At 38.4% G+C, this 25,808-nt stretch overlaps 2 protein-coding genes across 5 annotated transcripts in view; one reads left to right on the top strand and one right to left on the bottom strand.

The window, feature by feature from the left end:
- Window positions 1-25,808, bottom strand: part of DIAPH2 (diaphanous related formin 2) — an 878,028-nt gene that overhangs the window by 578,616 nt on the left and 273,604 nt on the right. For all 4 annotated transcript variants that reach the window (XM_061179189.1, XM_061179191.1, XM_061179192.1 and 1 more), the window contains 3 exons: window positions 9,392-9,456; window positions 6,013-6,117; window positions 1,517-1,831 (listed from right to left, as the gene is read on the bottom strand). In XM_061179189.1, coding sequence (XP_061035172.1) covers window positions 1,517-1,831; window positions 6,013-6,117; window positions 9,392-9,456 — 485 coding nt within the window. The remainder of the gene's footprint in view (window positions 1-1,516; window positions 1,832-6,012; window positions 6,118-9,391; window positions 9,457-25,808) is intronic.
- On the top strand, window positions 17,160-22,180 carry LOC133082636 (methionine aminopeptidase 1-like). The gene is given in 3 exon segments (XM_061179307.1): window positions 17,160-17,170; window positions 20,895-21,028; window positions 21,031-22,180. Coding segments are annotated over 3 exon segments (1,143 nt in total). The 3' UTR covers window positions 22,029-22,180.

The raw sequence follows: 25,808 nt of genomic DNA, 5'->3' as shown, positions 1-25,808 counted from the left end.
ACTTTCACCCAGGTTGAATGATATTACCTTTATTCATCTACCTACTAAATCAATTTTAGGATCTATCAAAACAACACTTTTTAAGTAAACATTCATTGGGAAAGTCACAGACTTCTACTGGTGTACAGAAAAATACACAACAGCAATAGGCCATGTAGCAAATTACATTTTAAAAAATCTTCTACTGGAAGGAATCTTATAAATAATTTAGTAAATCCCTCCCCCCAACTTACATACCTTCTTCTTGCTCCTGGATTTTTAACAATGGGGAAACTGAGATTCAGAAAAGTAAATTTCCCACGGTTGCAGAAAATAACCATAATAACTGACACTTACATACCTCCTAAAATGTGTCAGGTACTCTTTTAAGTGATTTCACACATTAACTCATCTCATCTAATCCTCACAATAATCCTTTGAAGTAGGACCTGTTATTATCTCCATGTTAAAGATGAGGAAACCGAGCCCCAGGAAGTCTGAGTGGCTGCCCAAGCTAGTAAATGGCGAAGATGGCTTTCAAATCCAGGCAGTGTAGCTCCACAGAATTGTGCTCTCAGCCACTACACTGAAACCCAATATTAGAACTGTGCATTTTCCAGTACATATCATGATGCTTTGTGATATGTAAGTGCCATTACACTATACGCTTAATTGCTAAATTAACATATCATTACATTTACACACACAGATAACTGGGCCAGCAGCTTCTGGGTCCTATAGTTTGGTCGATTGTGCCTAACAAAAAATAACTACATTCCAAAAACATTTATACCTCATTTACTCTTATGAGCAAAGCATAAGTATATGCTTAATTTTAAAACTGATTTAACCATTATTCTGGTCAAACCAACTTAATATGTAGATACTGTCAGATATCACTGTAACTATGTTCTTGGAATAGACATTTACCCAAATGGTGGCCTGGGTAATTGTATTTTCATTAGATTAGTTCCCAGTGAATGTGGACTGTGTCAATCTTGATAATAAGCTTTTTATAAGACATGTTATTTGATAATAATAAAGCAAAATAACATTCAAAAGAAAAATCTTTCACACATCATATAAAAAAACAATTAGTTTATGTCTCTACTGAATACTGTCAGCGATTCCACACTATCTGAAAGTTTAAAACTAAAAAAAAACTAATAATTTTCTAAGAAAAAATAACTAAGATAAAAAGGCCCATTAATACAAAGATTATATTTAAGAATGTTATAGCAATTAAAATTAACATTGGTAAAAGAATCAAAATTATTTTTCATATACTATTCTCTAAAACCACTTTCACTTTGATTTTCCTTTTGTCTTCTATGTTAATTTCAAGTTGTCTGTGGAGTTTCCAATTCTCCAGCTATGAAAGATGAACATAAGATGGTGAACTCACAAGCGAAAGCAAAACAATCAGTGGTCATGTTCTCAATTATTGTATCATACTTATAAGTAGCAATACCGTCATTCACACATTAATGAGCAACTATGACTAGACAAAGCCATAAAGCTATAGTCATAGTATTACCTTTGACCAATTGATCCTCTTCATGGACACCTCAGGTTTATATATTTTTTTATGCTTCATTCCATATGGCAGATCAAGTGTTCCCGGAGGAGGAGGAGGAACTCCTCCAAGGGGAGGTGGTGGAGGAGGTCCCCCAAACAAAGGCAGTGGTGATGCTATTCCATGTACCCCAGGTAAAGGAGGTGGAGGAGGAGGGGGACCTCCTCCGGGTAGAGGTGGCGCTGGTGGAGGTGGGGGCGGGGGTGGCCCAGCACCTGGCAATGGAGGTGGTAGAGGAGGGCCTGGAATTCCTGTTGAACCTGAGAGTCCATGTCCCTGAAATATAAAATAACCCAATGCTTATTTAAATGCTTACAGTAAAGTATAGTAGCAAAGAAAACTTATCAGTAGACATTTGTGGTTGGGTTGTTTAAGATTTATCTAATTTAGCAACATCTAAGGGCTTAAGAATACATGAAAAAGACTTGCAGAGATTTTTGATAAGCATTCTAAACCCTGGATAATGACTAACTCTGCTCATATACTAAGGCTAGGAAAGTTGGCATGCTCAAAGATTTTGTGAAACACTCCTCCAAAATAATGAAAACTTACCTTTCATTATAAATATATGCAAAGAAGAAGTACTGTATATGGCTTGGGCCTGTTAAGACTAGTTGGTATGAATACGGGATGATTAATACAAAATAACTGATTTAATTCCCTTGGGGCCGATTAGCTTTACACGAAGAGTCTGTCTCATAGCACCAGTAACTTAGCTATCTTCTAATACAAAGAATTAATGCTAAGTAACATCCATTGCATAATAATACAGGTTTATCAATGTTTTTACATCTATTATTTCTTTTCATCCTTATTATAACCCTATAATGTAGGTTGGGTATTTTTATCTCACCGCTTATAGATGAGGAAACTGTAACTGCAAAGAGGTTCAACGACTAACCAAAGGTTGCACAGTCTGAAATATGATTAAGATTTACCTGTGGTTCTTCTCATATCTAAGGCAGTCCTCTTTCCACTACAACAGACTAGCTCCTAACGAATGGGTGTCAGTTGCCTTGAGTGGAATTAATTACAGCTTGCAGTATGAGCAGATTATAACTTATTTCTCCCACCAGAAAGGAACTTCAAGCTCATTCTCTAATAATGATGGATGACAGCTGACGGAGATCACTGCATTCCATATTGCCCACTTTTTGATTATTAATCTGGACCTGTTTCTTTGAACCATTACTGATGACAACGGTTTACTTTCCGAAATGAAAATGAATATGAAAGTGAGTTTGTTAATTATAAACATTCCTAAGAAAGTCCTACAAATGAACACGCATCTTCTGTAATTGAGATACGACATTAGACTAACTGAATGAGAAGTTTAAAACTATTAACATGTCTTGGTATAGTGTTATTTTTATTTGGGGAGAAACTCTTCTAATCTTTACTAATACGAATTTCCTCCACGGACTACTTAATTGAACTAAACAAACTTAGAATTATCTTTACATAATAAATAAGTGGAAGCCTATTTTTGAAACAATCAATTTAAAGGATTGACCCATTTACAAGAATGTTAAAAATTAACAATCACAGGTAAACAGCATCACAGAAATGTTTCTCCTAATATTCAATGCACATTGTCCACAAATATTTTATTCACACATATGAATGTTTATGTGTGTATATACATATATACAACTAAAGTGTTTATACACTTAAATGACAATCCTCTCCTGGAATGCAATCCCCTCCTGAGATTAGGAAGAAGGATAGGATTAAAATATGCAAATTCTTTCTATTTTATTTTTAATGCAGCAAAACTATAGAAAACAGTCTGATTTTTCCAATCTTTATTGAGATAGCAAAGAAATTCTGAGGAAAATTAAAATAATTTTTCTGAAAAGTTCAGTAAATTAGTAATTTACCCGACAAGTTTTGTATATAAATGGATTTGTTTAATAATTTGAAAGGTAAAATGTGTATCCCATTTTTTGTATTAATTGACAGCAAAATGAAAGTAATACTTGCTTGTAAACATAAAATTTTGCCTCTATGAGATCATGTTTATGATATAAAACTTGTGTAACCACAAAAATGCTATTACTTTAAAATAGGACTTTTTACTCAAGTTAAATAGATATTTTACAAATTGAATAAAAATCTCAAATGCCACCAGCCTTAAAATCAAATCATATCAGCCCTTTTCTTCCCTCCTATGAACAATTAGGAATGGAACAATTAAATGAGACCACAATAGAGTATTGAGAATTGAATACGGCAAATTGACCATTTACTATTTGACACAATTTGGCGTGCACTAGAAAGTACTGTGTGACTCTGCACTTTTCCAGATCCGTTGATAATAAATAAGCAACTACGCAATTAAATGGTAAGGCCCTGTGCTAGGTGCAGTAGGGACTTTAATAAGAGTAAGCACAGGAAGTAAAGACATTATCCTCAAAGTGTTTATGCTGCAGGGGAAGGATAAAGCAGGCACACAACCAAATATGATAGGAGTGGTCTACAAAAGTGATATAAAAGTTCAAAGAAATTCCCAGAGTTTTGGGGGACGCTTTCCAAAGGATGTTATACTGAGCTGATCCTTAAAGGAGATGTTTCATTGGCACAGAGGAGCAAGGGAGGGTGTTTCTGAGAGAGAATAACCTAAGTCAGCATTTCTCAACTAAGTTCCATGAACAAACTCTTCTGCAGGAGATGTTAATAGGTGGTCTGAGATAAAGGGTTCTGTGGCTAAATGAGTTTGAGAAAGCTGTAGGAAAAAGAGTTCGACAGGTTTCTTTAATGTAGGCCATCTCAGACCCTTTAGTATGCTAATGAGAATGATGAATCTCCAAGAGGAGAATTTCAAGCGTACCAAATTTATTGGACTATGGAATGCTTTCCTCATGAAAAACCTATTAGCATCTCTGTAACTAATGTCTGGGAAATGCTGGCTGAAGGAAAAGTGTGGAGACAGTAAATTCTACATGTGAAGGGAGGAGGAAAGGTGACTTAGCTGCAACAGAGGCTGGAGTTAGGGGAGCAGAGACGAGGCTGCAAAGGGGAGATAAGGGAGCCCGGGATAGAAGGCCTTCAAATTCCCGGTAAGGAGATTTTTTCTTTAATCCTGAATGCAACAGGCAACCATTGAACATATTAAAGCCTGGAGTGACAATAATCAGGGCAGTGTTTTAAGAAGATTAATTTGCAACTGACATAAAGCATGAATCTGAAGAGGAAGAGACTATAGGCATGGCGGAAAGTTCGGAAACTACTGTAATATTCCAGGCAGGATGGAATGAGAGAGTGGCCCTGGGGGGGTTCAGGGTTTTGATACAAAGGGAAAAAAAGAGGAAGAACTGACATAAAACAGTGACCAACTTAATAATCTGTCAGGAGGCAGGGCGGGGAAAAGGCCAGGACAACTCCAGCTTCACAATAAAAAAAAAATTGGTGGTAAAATTTAAACAAATAAGAATGGAGACCAAGCTGGTTTGAGGACAGAGAAGTGACCACAAATAATGGGTTGGATTTCAACATGCAGCAGGACCTGCCCATGCGGAGATCTAATCAAGAGCTGGAAATAGATGACAAACCCAGGGGACCTGACACCTACTAAAAGGTGATATTTGAATTTATGATATTGGATGGGATATTAGTGCAAGGACATACAGAGAAAAAAGAGCAGAGGACAGAACACTGGGGAATGTCATCATTTGGAGGATGAAAACAAAGAGAAACTGAGTTCTGAGACATGTAGAAAACGAAGTCAGATGACACAAAAAAGAGAGATTGAGTGAAAAGAAATTATCAAATATTACAGATAAGTGAAAGAGGCTAAGGGTAGGAAAAGGCCACTGCATTGGGTAATGTGGAGTTCACTGTTGACTTCTGAGTCACTTTTCAGTAGATTGACAGAAACAGACCTAGTCAATCAACAAACACCCTACTGGGCATCTATGAGGCTAAGAACTAATCTTACGTTTCTTTATATTCATTTAAAAAATATGTTGTGTTGAGAGTATGTAATCAACTCTAAAATTTAGACACCATAATTAAGATTTTAAGTGTATATGGGGGGTTTTCATCATAGGGAATGTAGGTGGAAATATAAAGTTTATAGATTTTGAAATTATGGTAGTCGAGATTTAAAGAGATCTCAAAAAGCTTTAAGGAGCATTTCCACATTCCCTTTGAAAGAAAATACTATGCATCCAATTTTTCAAATCATCATGAAAATTTCATCTCAAGAAAGAGTTTTGCTTGTGTAATACATTCCATTAAAAATATTCAGGGCAGTTTATGCAACGAATGCCGTATTTTTATCCAAACATTAAAATGATTTATTGTCCTGGAAAATCAAATCTGTAGTTATTTCAAGTAAACTGGGAAACTACCAGAAAGTCTGCTTCTGGTCACATTTTTCCCTCCATCTAACAAGATAGTTTTCTACCTTTGAACTCAATGTGACATGACACAAAGTCTGTATCTTGTTTCATTACCTGGGTTCGAAGTTGTTGGATTTCTGTTTCAAGCTCTTTGATTTTTTCTTCTCTTTTTTGAAGCTCAGCTTGAGCTTCCTGTCGAGCTGTGAATTCTTCATCGAACTGCAATGATCACCACCATAAATGTACACTTAATAATACAGTTTTGAGAAAGCTTTAAACAGCAATATGTATTAAATAAGTGGAGTGTCTTTTGCTTCTTAAATTTCCCGGGCCACTCAGAAAATCAGAGCTCTTGATTATTTTATGGCAATTGAGCACCTCCGTGGGGATGGGGTGGTAGTAAAGAAGAACTATGTCCCCAGCCCAAGGTAAAAAAACCCATTTTCACTTCTGAAAAAAAAATACTAAACAAAATTTTAAAAGGGTGGACTAAGAAGGATCTCTTCATATATAATGGACATTTTTGTTGTTTTGTTATTGAAAGTTAGGTTTTAGAATTAATCATGGTTTTTTTTAATGTTTCATCCCATACTTTTAAGTTTATTTAATTAGAAAATGAAACCTAAAAATTAGGAATCAAGCAGTTCAACTCTTTAAAACTATATTTAATCTTGAAAAGAGACTGTACTTTTAGAACGCTCAAATGGATGTACATTAATACAAATCAGACTATTTTTATTATAATCTTAATTGTCTAGCATTCAAAAAGTGATGCTCCACAAAATCTGACAGTAGAATGATATATGCTCTAATGGCATTCTCATTCAGATGGTTAACCAAAACACTTGTACAAAACGTCATAAGAGGGAAAATGAGAGGTTAAATTACAGCGTGCTAAGCCAAAGAGACCATCAGAATGGTGACTATCCATTTACTGCATCCTGCCCAGCACTTACCTCAGTCAGGTGAATACCGCTCATGTCCAGCTATAGAACATTTGCCCTTTATTGTCACTGTCACTTCAAGTTATTTTAGAAGTCTATACATTATTCCAACAATGTTATTTATGTTTTTAAAAGTGATATATCTTACTGCCAAAAACTGCCTTTAGAGTTTGTGGAACAAGGAAAAAGTGTGTTTACTGTTAATAAATATTCCTCCTCATAGTAGACTTGACCTTTGGAAATTATAAAATGCCATTCAGATCCAGTCTGAAGAAAGAGTGGGTGAGCAAAGTGGATAATAGTGTTTGAGTCAAACCTACAATACTACTTAATTAATTCTTTTATTCATCTCTACTTGAGTCCTGGGAAAATGTCCCACAGAGGTTGGTTCAAATCGTTTCTAATCTCTTTACATTTGAAACTTACCCTGATTCTTCAGTATCAGCAAATGACCTTGTTTCCTAGGTCACTGAGAAGATGGAGCTTTTTTGACTTCACTAGTATCCATGTTAGGATTGATCTGATTCTGGGACTTCCCTGGTGGCGCAGTGGTTAAGACCTCGTGCTCCCAATGCAGGGGGCCTGGGTTCGATCCCTGGTCAGGTAACTAGATCCCACATGCATGTCTCAACTAAGAGTTCGCATGCCACAAATAAGGAGGCCATGAGCCGCAATTAAGGAACCTGCCTGCCGCAACAAAGAAGCCCCCCTGCCACAACTAAGGAGCCCACCTACTGCAACTAAGACCCAGAGCAACCAAATAAATAAATAAATATTAAAAAAAAAAATTGATCTGATTCTATACTCCCAGCCTCCTTGCCAGAGTTATCTTCTCCTGTGTGCTTCTCAAGCATGCTGTCCACACAAGCACACTACAATTTTGCTCTACAAATGGTTTATTAGTACACTTGTGGAGAGGCACACAAGGCTTCTGCTTGTAATTTAAAACGATCTTAATCTGTAAACCCATAGAGTAGGAATCAGAGAAGCCTGAGATATGTGAGCTGGAAGACTTCTTACAAGTCCACTAACGTTATTCTCTCCTTTTAAGGATGAAAAAATTAAGATCCAAGGACAGTAAGTGGCTTAAAGTCACAGCTAATTAGCAGAAACACTGAGATCAGATCTTACAACTAGTGCTTCTCATTCTAGCTGCCCCCCCTCATTTTTCTTTTTCTTTCTTTTTTTTTTACTACTTTATACTGCCTCTTAAAATCACCCAGAATAAGAGAAGGCACACAGATAACCACTGGGAGACCATACATGTTTTCATTCTAAATGTTGGCGAGGAGAATAAAGCATCAAACACTGAAATTTCTTTTTTATTATTTCAGGACTCCTTTTCCAATAATAGATGCTTACAGAAATTTTTACCAGATAGATCATCACAATTTGCTCCAGTCTTGTGGTAGCGAATCACAGTGCCAGAGAAAAAGAGATCCTAAGATTTTCAAAGGGAATTTCAAATGTGCTACTTAAAACAAGAACATTAGAAATATAAAGGTCTACTAATCGAAAAGGGTACAGTTTCCTTCACCAATAAAAATGACGGCTTCACACAAACATTTTATGCTCAAGCTCTTAAAATCTATTCTAGTAACAGAAAGAGCAAAAACATTTCTTCAGATGCCCTGAAGTAACTTCAGTAATACTCTGTAATTTCTAGAGTGATAGCAAAAGTGATTATCTAATCTCCAAGGTAAGTCATAACTTTGAAGAGACAGCAATATGTAAGCACTTTATCTTGCTGTCAAAAGACTCAAAACTGTAGAGCTTTTAGACTTGAGCTTCAATCCTTCCCCTTCCACCAACAGGAGAGAAATACTATACTAATGCTTTATAGGGTCTAAAACCAAACAATGCCACTTTTGGTAGAAGCTCATAAAATTGTAGCTATGCTTTCATGAAACAAGGAAAAGACCATCTGAGATCTAAATAAAATTCAGATATTCATAAAGTTGGCATTTACATAAGGCATTACACAAAGAAAGGGGAACCTCAAATTCCACCAAGACTACATACATGGAGTAGCAGCATCACTTTAAAAATGGTAATTACAAAATTCAAAGAAGATAAGTCTAAGCAGAGAGAGACAAAGAGAAAGAAAATATTGCATCATTCTGTTTCTATCAATAGCACTGATTTACAGAACATAACAGATAAGACTAGCTAAACATCTCCACAGTTCTCCAAGGAGCTAACTACTGTTAAGTGAGAGCTGCAGGAAAGCAATGGGGGAATGTGTTTTGGTTGACCATTTCAAACTATATGCTTCCAGCAACCTAATTTTATTTCATTTATCACTTTAGTAGAATATGGTTAGTGTTCTTCTTCCATAACGGATTAAAGGTGATGAGCAGGGAACAGTAGCAACCTTATCTTATCGGGAAAGAAATCAATATTCTGTGGTGGTGCCTGAATCCAGAAACATAAAGAACTATATAACTGAAATAACATTTATAAGCCCTCATATAAGGAAACAAGGTAGAATATGTATTGTGATTAAATTTTACATTTCATAATTACGGCCAGTATTTGATAAGTCTTACCTTCTTTGAAAATTCTGCTGCTTTTTGTTCACTTTCTTCAACTTTTGCCTTGTTCACACAAGAATCTATTAAGATTGAGGAAAAATGATTAGAAATTATTGCATTGGATCACTAGGCAAATGACGGCTACCAGCCTATAATTCTACTATGTAAACTATCATTTTTATGTCAATTGCTGTTCGAGGGAAATTGACCTATACTGCACATAAAACATAAACTACCAGGTTTCTTTTCTATACTAACTGAATTCAATGATAGTATTGTTGAGGCACAAAACCAAGCATCCAAGAATATATTTGACTCAATCATCATCATTTTAAAGGTATTCCATTATTTACCGACTTTAACAATTATAGAACTCCTTAAAAATTTTTTGTAGTTTATTATGGGTGGAGAAGTGCCAAAGAATCTATGCTATGCTTAAAATTATTAAAGATCAGGGACTTCCCTGGTGGTCCAGTGGTAAAGAATCCGCCTTACAAAGCAGGGGACTCGGGTCCGATCCCTCGTCAGGGAACTAAGATCCCACATGCTGCAGGGCAACTAAGCCCGCGCACCACAACTACTGAGCTCCTGCGCCTCAGCTAGAGCCCGCGTGCCACAAACAACAGAGCCCACGTGCTCTGGAACCCGCGCGCCACAACTAAAGAGCCAATGCACCCTGGAGTCTGTACGCCACAACGAGAGAAAAGAAAACCTGCATGCCACAACTCGAGAGAAGCCCACGTGATGCAACGAAGAGCCTGCGCCACAACGAAGAGCCTGTGCCACAACGAAAGATCCCACATGCCTCAACGAAGATCCCGCATGCCACAACTAAGACCCGATACAGCCAAAAATTTTTAAAAATAAAATAATTTTTAAAAACAATCAACAAGCTCATCTTAAAATATCATATTAAAAAAAAAAGATTATTAAGGCTCAAAATGGCCCTTAAAATAAGGCTACAGGGGAAGATACAATAACATTCATTAATTCAGGTTTCCTAAAGAAAGATTTCACTTGAACAACTGCTAAACAGGGGCAGAATATAGTATTACGTAAATAAGAAAACAAACATCAAACTTCCCAGGTCTAATCAAACACTCCAAAATATAAATAAGTGAAGAACCTCTTTTGGGAAATATTCTCAATACTGTATATACAGTCTATTTTGTATACCTATACCTAGCCATCCTATACCTATTTATTTACCTAAAAGAAATGAAAGCATATGTCTATAACCAGAATTGTATGTGAATGCTCATAGCAGCTTTATTTATAATAGCTAAATCCAAGAAATAATCCAAATGTCCATCAACAAGTAAATGTATAAACAGATTGTGCTATGTTGATATACCGTAAAAGTACTGTTATGAAAACGAATGATACATGCCAATACCACAACACAAATGAACCTCAAAATAATTATGCTGAATGAAAAAAGCCAGCAAAGAAAGTACATGCTGTATGTTTCCATTTACATAAAATTTTAGAAAATAAAACTAGTCTATACCAAGAGAAAGCAGATCAGTGATTGTCTCACGATGGGGAGAAGAGGGAGGCATGGGAAGAAGACTACAAATGAGAATGCAGAAATTTTAGGGGGTGACAGAGATGCTTATTATCTTTTTAAAAAATTTTATTTATTTTCTTATACAGCAGGTGCTTATCAGTTATCCATTTTATACATATTAGTGTATACATGTCAATCCCAATCTCCCAATTCATCACACCACCACCACCACCCCCCTGCCACTTTCCCCACCTGGTGTCCATACGTTTGTTCTCTACATCCGTGTCTCAATTTCTGCCCTACAAACCGGTTCGTCTGTACCATTTTTCTAGGTTCCACATATATGCGTTAATATATATTTGTTTTTCTCTTTCTGACTTACTTCACTTTGTATGACAGTCTCTAGATCCATCCACGTCTCTACAAATGACCCAATTTCATTCCTTTTTATGGCCGAGTAATATTTCATTGTATATATACACATACCACATTTCTTTATGCATTCGTCTGTCAATGGGCATTTAGGTTGCTTCCATGACCTGGCTATTGTAAATAGTGCTTCAGTGAACATTGGGGTGCATGTGTCCTTTTGAATTATGGTTTTCTCTGGGTATATGCCCAGTAGTGGGAATGCCGGGTCATATGGTAATTCTATTTTTAGTTTTTTAAGGAACCTCCATACTGTTCTCCATAGTGGCTGTATCAATTTACATTCCCACCAACAGTGCAAGGGGGTTCCCTTTTCTGCACACACTCTCCAGCATTTGTTGTCTGTAGATTTTCTGATGATGCCCATTCTAACTGGAGTGAGGTGCCACCTCATTGTAGTTTTGATTTGCATTTCTCTAATAATTAGTGATGTTGACCAGCTTTTCATGTGCTTCTTGGCCATTTGTATGTCTTCTTTGGAGAAATGTGTATTTAAGTCTTCTGCCCATTTTTTGATTGGGTTGTTTGTTTTTTTAATATTGAGCTGCATGTGCTGTATATATATCTCGGACATTACTCCGTTGTCCATTGATTTGTTTGCAAATATTTTCTCTCATTCTGAGGGTTAACTTTTCATCTTGTTTGTAGTTTGCTTTGCAAAAGCTTTTAAGTTTCATTAGGTCCCATTTGTTTATTTTTCTTTTTATTTCCATTACTCTAGGAGATGGATCAAAAAAGATCTTGCTGTGATTTATGTCAAAGAGTGTTCTTCCTATGTTTTCCTCTAAGAGTTTTATAGTGTCCACTCTTACACTTAGGTCTCTAATCAATTTTGAGTTTATTTCTGTGTATGGTGTAACGGAGTGTTCTAATTTCATTCTTTTACATGTAGCTGTCCAGTTTTCCCAGCACCACTTATTGAAGAGACTGTGTTTTCTCCATTGTATATCCTTGCCTCCTTTGTCATAGATTAGTTAACCATATGTGGGTGGGTTTTTCTCTGTGATTTATATCCTGTTCCATTGATCTATACTTCTCTTTTTGTGCCAGCACCATAATCTCTTGGTTACTGTAGCTTTGTAGTATAGTCTGAAGTCAGGGAGTCTGATTCCTCCAGCTCCGTTTTTTTCCCTCAAGACTGCTTTGGCTATTCGGGGTCTTTTGTGTCTCCATACAAATTTTAAGATTTTTTTCTTCTAGTTCTGTAAAAAATGCCATTGGTAATTTGATAGGGATTGCATTCAATCTGTAGATTGCTTTGGGTAGTATAGTCATTTTCACAATATTGATTCTTCCAATCCAAGAACATGGTATATCTCTCCATCTGCTGATATCATCTTTAATTTCTTTCATCAGTGCCTTATAGTTTTCTGCATACAGGTCTTTTGTCTCCCTAAGTAGGTTTATTCCTAGGTATTTTATTCTTTTTGTTGCAATGGTAAAATGGAATGTATCCTTAAATTCTCTTTCAGATTTTTCATCATTAGTGTATAGGAATGCAAGAGATTGCTGTGCATTAATTTTGTATCCTGCTACTTTACCAAATTCATTGATTAGCGCTAGTAGTTTTCTGGTGGCATCTTTAGGATTCTCTATGTACAGTATCAGGTCATCTGCAAACACTGACTGTTTTACTTCTTCTTTTCCAGTTTGTTTTCCTTTTATTTCTTTTTTTCTCTGATTACCATGGCTAGGACTTCCAAAACTATGTCAATAATAGTGGCAAGAGTGGACATCCTTGTCTTGTTCCTGATCTTACAGGAAATGCTTTCAGTTTTTCACCACTGAGAATGATGTTAGCTGTGGGTTTCTCATATATGGCCTTTATTATGTTGAGGTAGGTTCCCTCTATGCCCACTTTCTGGAGAGTTTTTATCAAAAATGGGTGTTGAATTTTGTCAAAAGCTTTTTCTGCATCTATTGAGATGATCATATGGTTTTTATTCTTCAATTTGTTAATATGGTGTATCACATTGATTGATTTGCATGTATTGAAGAATCCTTGCATCCCTGGGATAAATCCCACTTGATCATGCTGTATGATCCTTTTAATGTGGTGTTGGATTCTGTTTCCTAGTATTTTGTTGAGGATTTTTGCATCTATATTCATCAGTGATATTGGTCTGTAATTTTCTTTTTTTGTAGTATTTTTGTCTGGTTTTGGTATCAGGGTGATGCTGGTCTCATAGAATGAGTTTGGAAGTGTTCCTTCCTCTGCAAATTTTTGGAGGAGTTTGAGAAGGATGGGTGTTAGCTCTTCTCTAAATGTTTGATAGAATTCACCTGTGAAGCCATCTAGTCCTGGACTTTTGTTTGTTGGAAGATTTTTAATCACAGTTTCAATTTCATTACTTGTGATTGGTCTGTTCATATTTTCTATTTCTTCCTGGTTCAGTCTTGGAAAGTTATACCTTGCTAAGAATTTGTCCATTTCTTCCAGGTTGTCCATTTTATAGGAATAGAGTTCCTTGTAGTAGTCTCTTAGGATGCTTTGTATTTCTGCGGTGTCTGTTGTAACTTCCCCTTTTTCATTTCTAATTTTCTTGATTTGAGTCCTCTCCCTCTTTTTCTTGATGAGTCTGGCTAATAGTTTATCAATTTTGTTTATCTTCTCAAGGAACCAGCTTTTAGTTTTATTGATCTTTGCTATTGTTTTCTTTGTCTCTGTTTCATTTATTTCTGCTCTGATCTTTATGATTTCTTTCCTTCTACTAACTTTGGGTTTTGTTTGTTCTTCTTTCTCTAGTTCCTTTAGGTGTAAGGTTAGATTGTTTACTTGAGAGTTTACTTGTTTCTTGAGGTAGGCTTGTATTGCGATAAACTTCCCTCGCAGAACTGCTTTTGCTGCATCCCATAGGTTTCGGACCATCGTGTTTTGGTTGCCATTTGTCTCTAGGTATTTTTTGAATTCCTCTTTGATTTCTTCAGTGATCTCTTCGTTATTTAGTAACGTATTGTTTAACCTCCATGTGTTTGTGTTTTTTACGTTTTTTTTCCCTGTAACTGATTTCTAATCTCATAGCATTGTGGTCAGAAAAGATGCTTGATATGATTTCAATTTTCTTAAATTTACTGAGGCTTGATTTGTGACCCAAGATGTGATCTATCCTGGAAAATGTTCCGTGCGCACTTGAGAAGAAAGTGTAATCTGCTGTTTTTGGTTGGAATTTCTTATAAATATCAATTAAATCTATCTGGTCTACTGTGTCATTTAAAACTTGTGTTTCCTTATTAATTTTCTGTTTGGATGATCTGTCCATTGGTGTAAGTGAGGTGTTAAAGGCCCCTACTATTATTGTGTTACTGTTGATTTCCTCTTTTATAGCTGTTAGCAGTTGCCTTATGCATTGAGGTGCTCCTATGTTGGGTGCATATATATTTATAATTGTTATATCTTCTTCATGGATTGATCCCTTGACCATTATGTAGCGTCCTTCCTTGTTTCTTGTAACATTCTCTATTTTAAAGTCTATTTTATCTGATATGAATATTGCTACTCCAGCTTTCTTTTGATTTCCATTTGCATGGAATATCTTTTTCCATCCCCTCACTTTCAGTCTGTATGTGTCCCTAGGTCTGAAATGGGTCTCCTATAGACAGCATACGTATGGGTCTTGTTTTTGTATCCATTCAGTGAGCCCGGGTCATTTGGTTGGAGCATTTAATCCATTAACATTTAAGGTAATTATTGATATGTATGTTCCTATTACCATTTTCTTAATTGTTTTGGGCTTGTTTTTGTAGGTCCTTTTCTTCTCTTGTGTTTACCACTTAGAGAAGTTCCTTTAGCATTTGTTGTAGAGATGGTTTGGTGGTGCTGAATTCTCTTAGCTTTTGCTTATCTGTAAAGCTTTTGATTTCTCCGTCGAATCTGAATGAGATCCTTGCCGGTTAGAGTAATCTTGGTTGTAGGTCTTCCCTTTCATCACTTTAAATATGTCATGCCATTCCCTTCTGGCTTGTAGAGTTTCTGCTGAGAAATCAGCTGTTAACCTTATGGGAGTTCCCTTGTATGTTATTTGTTGTTTTTCCCTTTTTGCTTTCAATAATTTTTCCTTGTCTTTAATTTTTGTCAATTTGATTACTATGTGTCTCGGCGTGTTTCTCCTTGGATTTATCCTGCCCTGGACTCTCTGCACTTTCTGGGTTTGGGTGGTTATTTCCTTTCCTTGTTAGGGAAGTTTTCAACTATAATCTCTTCAAATATTTTCTTGGGTCCTTTCTCTCTCTCTTCTCCTTCTGGGACCCCTATAATGCGAATGATGCTGCGTTTAATGTTGTCCCAGAGGACTCTTAGGCTGTCTTCATTTCTTTTCATTCTTTTTTCTTTATTCTGTTCCGTGGCAGTGAATTCCACCATTCTGTCTTCCAGGTCACTTATCCGTTCTTCTGCCTCCGTTATTCTGCTACTGATTCCTTCTAGTGTAGTTTTCATTTCAGTTATTGTATTGTTCATCTCTGCTTGTTTGTTCTTTAATTCTTCAAGGTCTTTGTTAAACATTTCTTGTATCTTCTCGATCTTTGCCTCTATTCTTTTTCTGAGGCCCTGAATCATCTTCACTATCATTATTCTGAATTATATTTCTGGAAGGTTGCCTATCTCAACTTCATCTAGTTGTTTTTCTGGGGTTTTATCTTGTTCCTTCGTTTGGTACATAGCCCTCTGCCTTTTCATCTTGTCTATCTTTCTGTGAATGTGCTTCTTTTTCCACAGGCTGCAGGATTGTAGATTTTCTTGCTTCTGCTTTCTGCCCTCTGGTGGATGAGGCTATCTAAGGGGCTGGTGCACGTTCCCTGATGGTAGGGACTGGTGGTGGGTAGAGCTGACTGTTGCTCTGGTGGGCAGAGCTCAGTAAAACTGTAATCCGCTTGTCTTCTGATGGGTGGGGCTGGGTTCCCTTGCTGTTGGTTGTTTGGCCTGAGGCGGCCCAACACTGGAGCATACCTGGGCTCTTTGGTGGGGCTAACAGCAGACTCTGGGAGGGCTCACACCAAGGAGTACTTCCTAGAACTTCTGCTGCCAGTGTCCTTGTCCTCATGGTGAGACACAGCCACCCCCCACCTCTGCAGGAGAGCCTCCAACACTAGCAGGTAGGTCTGGTTTAGTTTCCTATGGGGTCACTGCTCCTTCCCCTGGCTCCCAATGCACACACTACTTTGTGTGTGCCCTCCAAGAGTGGAGTCTCTGTTTCCCCCAATCCTGTTGAAGTCCTGCAATCAAATCCTGCTAGCCTTCAAAGTCTGATTCTCTAGGAATTCTTCCTTCCGTTGCTGGACCCCCAGGTTGGGAAGCCTAACGTGGGGCTCAGAACCTTCACTCCAGTGGGTGGACTTCGATATAAGTGTTCTCCAGTTTGTGAGTCACCCACCAAGCAGTTATGGGATTTGATTTTAATGTGATTGCGCCCCTCCTACTGTCTCATTGTGGCTTCTCCTTTGTGTTTGGATGTGGGGTATCACTTTTGGTGAGTTCCAGTGTCTTGCTGTCGATGATTGTTCAGCAGTTAGTTGTGATTCCGGTGCTCTTGCAAGAGGGAGTGAGAGCACGTCCTTCTACTCCGCCATCTTGAGATGCTTATTATCTTGACTGTGATGATGGTTTTAAAGGTAGACACAAATATCAAAATTTATCAAATTTTATACTTTAAATGTAGGTCATTTTTCTTATGTCACGTATACCGCAATAAAGTTTTTTCTTTGCTGTAAAGAACTGTGTGGCTGGAATAAGGTAACTAAGGAAGAAATTGGGAAATGATGAGATCAAAGGGGGGCCAGATCTGTGCAGTACTGGCACTGGTAGGTAATCATTTTGATTAAAATTTCATTGGGAGAGGGACCTTGAAGATGGCTGAGGAGTAAGATGTGGAGATCACCTTCCTCCCGACAAATACATCAAAAGTACATCTACATTTGCAACAACGCATACAGAACACCTACTGAATGTCGGCAGAAGACCTCAGACTTCCCAAAAAGCAAGAAAATCCCCATGCAACTGGATAGGGCAAATGAAAAAAGAAAAAAACACAGACAACAGGGACAGAACATGCACCTCTGGGAGGAAGCTGTGAATGAGAAAAAGTTCCCACCCACTACGAAGCCCCTTCACTGGCAGAGATGGGGGGTGGCGGGGGGAAGCTTCAGAGCCACAGAGGAGAAGGCAGCAACAGGGGTGCAGAGGGCAAAGTGGAGAGATTCCTGCACAGAGGATCAGTGCCGACAAACACTCACCAGCCTGAGAGGCTTGTCTGATCACCCACCAGGGCAGGTGGGGGCTGGGAGCTGAGGCTCTGGCTTCAGAGGTCAGATCCCAGGGAGAGGACTGGGGTTGGCTTCGTGAACACAGCTTGAAGGGGGCTAGTGCACCACAGCGAGCTAGGAGGGAGTCCGGATAAAAGTCTGGACCTCCCTAAGAGACAAGAGACCACTGTTTCACAAGGAGAGGGGATTCCTTCCCTGTCTGCCCACAGAAGGCAGAGCACCGCTTAAACGAGCTCCAGAGACAGGCGTGAGCCGCAGCTATCAGATCAGACACCAGAGATGGGCATGAAACACTAACACTGCTGCTGCAGCCACCAAGAATCCTGTGTGCAAGCACAGGTCATTATCCATAGCCCCCCAGGAGCCTGTGCAGCATGCCACTGCCAGGGTCCCGTGATCCAGGACAAGTTCACCGGGAGAACACAAGGTGTGCCTCAGGCTCCTGCAATGTCACACTGGCTTCTGCCACCACAGGCTGGCCCCACATTCCAATTATAACTACCGTACCCCTCCCTCCCCCCTGGCCTGAATGAGCAAGAGCCCCCTAATCAGCCGATGCTTTAGCCCCGTCCTGTCTGGGCGGAAACAGATGCCTGAGGGCGACCTACACACAACAAGTAGGGCCAAAACCAAAGCTGAACCCTAGGAACTCTGAGAATAAAGAAGAGAAAGGGAAATTTCTCAGGAGCTGTGTGAAAAAAGAAGAGAAAGGGAAATTTCGCCCAGCAGCCTCAGGAGCAGCGGATTAAATCCCCACCATCAACTTGATATACCCTGCATCTGTGGAATACCTGAATAGACAACGAACCTTCCCAAAATTGAGGGGGTGAACTTTGCGAGCAATTGGAGCTTGGGGTTTGCTGTTGTGACCGATTTGTTTCTGATTTTTATGTTCATCTTAGTTTAGCTGTTAGCACTTTTTATCATTGGCGGATTTCTTTATTGGTTTGGCTGCTCTCTTCTTTTTTTTTAGTATTATTATTATTTTTTCTTTCTTTTTTTCTTCTGAGCCATGTCGCTGACAGGGTCTTGGTGCTCCGGCCTGAGGTCAGGCCGGAGACTCTGAGGTGGGAGAGCAGAGTTCAGGACACTGGACCATCAGAGACGTCCCAGCCCAATGTAGTATCAACTGGCAAGAGCTCTCCCAAAGATCTCCATCTCAATGCTAAGACCCAGCTCCACCCAATGGCCAGCAAGCTCCAGTGCTGGAGCACCATGCCAAATAACTAGCAAGACAGGAACACAACCCCAGCCATTAGCAGAGAGACTCCCTAAAATCATAATAAGATCATAGACACCCCAAAACACACCACGAGATGCGGCCCTGCCCCCAGAAAGACAAAATCCAGCCCCAACCACCAAAACACAGGCAACCGTCCCCTCCACCAGAAAACTACAAAAACCACTGAAACAACCTCACTCACTGGGGTCAGGCACCAAGAACAAGGGGAACTACAAACCTGCAGCCTGAAAAAAGGAGACCCCAAACACAGTAAGTTAACCAAAATGAGAAGACAAAGAGATACGCAGCAGATGAAGGAGCAAGGTAAGAACCCACCAGACCAAACAAATGAAGGGGACATAGGCAGTCTACCTGAAAAAGAATTCATAGCAAGGATAGTAAAGATGATCCAAAATCTTGGAAATAGAACGGAGAAAATAAAAGAAACGTTTAACAAGGACCTAGAGGAACTACAGACCAAACAAACAATGATGAACACAATAAATAAAATTAAAAATTCTCTAGAAGGAATCAATAGCAGAATACCTGAGGCAGAAGAACGGATAAATGACCTGGACGATAAAACAGTGGAAATAACTACTGCAAAGCAGAATAAAGAAAAAAGAATGAAAAGAAGTGAGGACAGTCTCAGAGACCTCTGGGACAACATTAAGCACACCAATATTCAAATTACAGGAGTCCCAGAAGAAGAAGAGAAAAAGAAAGGGACTGAGAAGATATTTGAAGAGGTTATAGTTGAAAACTTCCCTAATATGGGAAAGGAAATAGTCAATCATGTCCAGGAAGCACAGAGAGTCACATACAGGATAAATCGAAGGAGAAACATGCCAAGACACATATTAATCAAACTATCAAAAATTAAATACATAGAAAAAATATTAAAAGCAGCAAGGGAAAACCAACAAATAACATACAAGGGAATCCCCATAAGGTTAAGAGCTGACCTTTCAGCAGAAACTCTGCAAGCCAGAAGGGAGTGGCAGGACATATTTAAAGTGATGAAAGGGAAAAACCTACAAGAAAGATTACTCTACCCAGCAAGGATCTCATTCAGATTTGACGGAGAAAGTAACACCTTTACAGACAAGCAAAAGTTAAAAGAATTCAACACCACCAAACCAACTTTACAACAAATGCTAAAGAAACTTCTCTAGGCAGGAAACACAAGAGAAGGAAAAGACCTACGATAACAAACGCAAAACAATTAAGAAAATGGTAATAGTAACATACATATCAATAATTACCTTAAATGTTAATGGATTAAATGCTCCAACCAAAAGACACAGACTGGCTGAATGGATACAAAAACAAGACCCATACGTATGCTGTCTACAAGAGACCCACTTCAGACCTAGGGACACATACAGACTGAAAGTGAGGGGATCGAAAAAGATATTTCATGCAAATGGAAATCAAAAGAAAGCTGGAGTAGCAATTCTCATATCAGACAAAATAGACTTTAAAATAAAGACTATTACAAAAGACAAGCAAGACACTACATAATGATTAAGGGATCAATCCAAGAAGATGATATAACAGTTGTAAATATTTATGCACCCAACATAGGAGCACCTCAATACATAAGGCAAATGCTAACAGCCATAAAAGGGGAAATCGAAAGTAACACAGTCATAGTAGGGGACTTTACACTCCACTTTCACCTATGGACAGATCATCCAAAATGAAAATAAATAAGGAAACACAAACTTTAAATGACACATTAAACAACATGGACTTAATTGATATTTATAGGACATTCCATCCAAAAACAACAGAATACACTTTCTTCTCAAGTGCTCATGGAACATTCCCCAAGATACATCATACCTTGGGTCACAGGTCAAGCGTTGGTAAATTTAAGAAAATTGAAATCATATCAATTATCTTTTCTGACCACAATATTATGAGACTAAATATCAATTACAGGAAAAAAACTATAAAAAATACAAACACATGGAGGCTAAACAATACACTACTAAATAACCAAGAGATCACTGAAGAAATCAAAGAGGAAATCAAAAAACACCTTGAAACAAATGACAATTAAAACATGATGGGGTGAGGTGCTCCTCCATCAGCCAGCCAGCCTCCATCAGCCAGCCAGCGGCCGTGGAGACGCGTGTGTGCGAGACGGACGGTTGCAGCAGTGAGGCCAAGCTCCAGTGTCCCACCTGCATCAAGCTGGGCATACAGGGCTCGTACTTCTGCTCGCAGAAGATGAAAAGGCCAAGCGAGAATCTGTGTCTCCCTGGACTGTGGAGGGTGATATCAACACTGACCCATGGGCAGGTTATCGATATACTGGTAAACTCAGACCACATTATCCACTGATGCCAACAAGGCCAGTGCCAAGTTATATTCAAAGAGCAGATTATGCTGATCACCCTTTAGGAATGTCTGAATCTGAGCAGGCTCTTAAAGGTACTTCTCAAATTAAGTTACTCTCATCTGAAGATATAGAAGGGATGCGGCTCGTATGTAGGCTTGCCAGAGAAGTACTGGACATTGCTGCTGGGATGATTAAACCAGGTGTAACTACTGAAGAAATAGATCATGCTGTACACTTAGCATGCATTGCAAGAAATTGCTATCCTTCTCCCCTGAATTATTATAATTTCCCAAAGTCTTGTTGTACTTCAGTGAATGAAGTGATCTGCCATGGAATTCCAGACAGACGGCCCTTGCAAGAAGGTGATATTGTTAATGTGGACATCACTCTTTATCGCAATGGTTATCATGGGGACCTGAATGAGACGTTTTTTGTTGGAGACGTGGATGAGGGAGCTCGGAAACTGGTTCAGACCACGTATGAGTGCCTGATGCAAGCCATTGATGCAGTGAAACCTGGTGTTCGATACAGAGAATTGGGAAACATTATTCAGAAGCATGCCCAAGCAAATGGATTTTCAGTTGTTCGAAGCTATTGTGGGCATGGAATCCACAAGCTTTTTCATACGGCCCCCAATGTACCCCACTATGCCAAAAATAAAGCAGTTGGAGTGATGAAGCCTGGCCACGTATTTACAATTGAGCCAATGATTTGTGAAGGCGGATGGCAGGATGAAACCTGGCCGGATGGCTGGACAGCAGTGACGAGAGATGGGAAACGGTCTGCCCAGTTCGAGCACACCCTGCTGGTCACGGACACTGGCTGCGAAATCCTAACCCGGCGACTCGATAGCGCGCGGCCTCACTTCATGTCCCAATTTTAATTTCTCCCGAGATGGCGCATCTCAGTGATACCTTCTGTCTGTACTCTGCATTTTATTGAGAGTACAGGATGGAAGAGGAAATTTTTTATAACTTGTTTTGTTTCGACTATAGATAAGGAAGGACTACAGCATTTGATGTGTGTCCTCAAGAACTTGTCTTGGGTCTGAAAAAGCCAAGAAGAATAAAGGAAGCTTTCTCAAAAAAAAAAAAAACATGATGACCCCAAACCTATGGGATGCAGCAAAAGCTATTCTAAGAGGGAAGTTTATAGCAATACAAGCCTACCTCAAGAAAAAAGAAAAATCTTAAATAAACAACCTAACCTTACACCTAAAGCAGTTAGAGAAGGAAGAACAAAAAAACTCTAAAGTTAGCAGAAGGAAAGAAATCATAAAGATCAGATCAGAAATAAATGAAAAAGAAATGAAGGAAACAATAGCAAAGATCAATAAAACTAAAAGCTGGTTCTTTGAGAAGATAAACAAAAGTGAAAAACCATTAGCCAGACTCATCAAGAAAAAAAGAGAGAAGACTCAAATCAACAGAACTAGAAATGAAAAAGGAGAAGTAACAACTGACACTGCAGAAATACAAAGGATCATGAGAGATTACTACAAGCAATGATATGCGAATAAAATGCACAACCTGGAAGAAATGGACAAATTCTTAGAAAAGCACAACCTTCCAATACTTAACCAGGAAGAAATAGAAATTATAAACAGACCAATCGCAAGCACTGAAATTGAAACTCTGATTAAAAATCTTCCAAAAAACAAAAGCCCAGGACCAGATGGCTTCACAGGCGAATTATATCAAACATTTAGAGAAGAGCTAACACCTATCCTTCTCAAACTCTTCCAAAATATAGCAGAGGGAGGAGCACTCCCAAACTCATTCTACGAGGCCACCATCACCCTGATACCAAAACCAGTCAAAGATGTCACAAAAAAAGAAAACTACAGGCCAATATCACTGATGAACATAGATGCAATAATCCTCAACAAAGTACTAGCAAACAGAATCCAACGGCACGTTAAAAGGATCATACACCATGATCAAGTGGGGTTTATCCCAGGAATGCAAGGATTCTTCAATATACACAAATCATTCAACGTGATACACCATATTAACAAACTGGATAAAAAGCATATGATAATCTCAACAGATGAAGAAAAAGCTTTTGAGAAGATTCAACACCCATTTATGATAAAAACTCTCCTGAAAGTAGGCATAAAGGGAACCTACTTCAACATAATAAAGGCCATATATGACAAACTCACAGCTAACATCATTCTCAATGGTGAAAAACTGAAACCATTTCCTCTAAGATCAGGAACAAGACAAGGTTGCCCACACTCACTGCTATTATTCAACATAGTTTTGGAAGTTTTAGCCACAGCAACCAGAGAAGAAAAAGAAGTAAAAGGAATCCAAATTGGAAAAGAAGAAGTAAAACTGTCACTGTTTGCAAGTGACATGATACTATACATAGAGAATCCAAAAGATGCTACCAGAAAACTACTAGAGGTAATCAATGAATTTGGTACAGTAGCAGGATACAAAATTAATGCACAGAAATCTCTTGCTTTCCTATACACTAATGATGAAAAATCTGAAAGAGAAATTAAGCAAACACTCCCATTTACCACTGCAACAAAAAGAATAACATACTTAGGAATAAACCTACCTAAGGAGACAAAAGACCTGTAGGCAGAAAACTATAAGACACTGATGAAAGAAATTAAAGAGAATACAAACAGATGGAGAGATACACCATGATCTTGGATTGGAAGAATCAACATTGTGAAAATGACTCTACTACCCAAAGCATTCCAGCGATTCAATGCAATCCCTATCAAACTACCAATGGCATTTTTCACAGAACTAGAACAAAAAATTTCACAATTTTTATGGAAACACAAAAGACCCTGAATAGCCTAAGGAATCTTGAGAAATAAAAATGGAGCTGGAGAAATTCGGCTCCCTGACTTCAGACTATACTCCAAAGCTACAGTAATCAAGGCAGTATGATATTGGCATAAAAAGAGAAATATAGCTCAATGGAACAGGATAGAAAGCCCAGAGATAAACCCACGCACATATGATCACCTTATCGCTGATAAAGGAGGCAAGAACATACAATGGAGAAAAGACAGCCTCTTCAATAAGTGGTGCTGGGAAAACTGGACAGGTACATGTAAAAGAATGATACTAGAACACTCCCTAACACCATACACAAAAATAAACTCAAAATGGATTAAAGACCTAAATGTAAGGCCAGACACTATAAGACTCTTAGAGGAAAACATAGGCTGAACACTCTATGACATAAATCACAGTAAGACCCTTTTTGACCCACCTCCTAGAGAAATGGAAATAAAAACAAATGGGACCTAATCAAACTTAAAAGCTTTTGCACAACGAAGGAAACCATAAAGACCACAAGACAACCCTCAGAATGGGAGAAAGTATTTGCAAACGAAGCAACTGACAAAGGATTAATCTCCAAAATACACAAGCAGCTCATGCAGCTCAATATCAAAAAAACAAACAACCCAATCCAAAAATGGGCAGAAGACCTAAATAGACATTTCTCCAAAGAAGATATACAGATTGCCAACAAACACATGAAAGGATGCTCAACATCAATGATCATTAGAGAAATGCAAATCAAAACTACAATGAGGTATCACCTCACACCAGTCAAAATGGCCATCATCAAGAAATCTACAAACAATAAACGCTGGAGAGGGTGTGGAGAAAAGGGAACCCTCTTGCACTGTTGGTGGGAATGTAAATTGATCCAGCCACTATGGAGAACAGTATGGAGGTTCCTTAAAAAACAAAAAATAAAACTACCATATGACCCAGTAATCCCACTACTGGGCATATGCCCTGAGAAAACAATAATTCAAAAAGAGTCATGTACCACACTGTTCATTGCAGCACTATTTACAATAGCCAGGACATGGAAGCAACCTAAGTGTCCATCGACAGATGAATGGATAAAGAAGATGTGGCACATATATACAATGGGATATTACTCAGCCATAAAAAGAAACGAAACTGAGTTATTTGTAGTGAGGTGGATGGACCTAGAGTTTGTCATACAGAGTGAACTAAGTCAGAAAGAGAAAAATAAATACCGTATGCTAACACATATATAGGGAATCTAAAAAAAAAAAAAAAAATGGTCAGGAAGAACCTAGGGGCAAGACGGGAATAAAGACGCAGACCTACTAGAGAATGGACTTGAGGACACGGGGAGGGCGAAGGGTAAGCTGGGACAAAGTGAGAGAGTGGCATGGACATATATACACTACCATATGTAAAATAGATAGCTAGTGGGAAGCAGCCGCACAGTACAGGGAGACCAGCTCAGTGTTTTGTGACCACCTAGAGGGGTGGGATAGGGAGGGTGGGAGGGAGACGCAAGAGGGAGAGGATATGGGGATATATGTATACATATAGCTGATTCACTTTGTTACACAGCAGAAGCTAACAAAACATTGTAAAGTAATTACACTCCAATAAATATGTTTAAAAAAATAAAAATTTCAATGGGAAGGCGTTGAAGAAATTTAGGTCAGGATATGATCTGATTTATAAAAAAAAAGTACTAGACTCACAGACCTGTGAAATCAGAAGAGACTCTATGCTCCTCAAGTCCAGATGATCTTTATTTTAAGACATCCATAGATTTCCTAGAAGTTCTTGAAGCACCAGCTAATATCTGTGTGTGTGTGTGTGTTCTAATGAAAGGTTCATAGCCTTCATCA

Source organism: Eubalaena glacialis, chromosome X (genome assembly GCF_028564815.1).
Source record: "Eubalaena glacialis isolate mEubGla1 chromosome X, mEubGla1.1.hap2.+ XY, whole genome shotgun sequence".
In the NCBI taxonomy this organism is placed as follows: domain Eukaryota; kingdom Metazoa; phylum Chordata; class Mammalia; order Artiodactyla; family Balaenidae; genus Eubalaena; species Eubalaena glacialis.
This window is presented reverse-complemented; position numbering and strand designations above follow the sequence as displayed.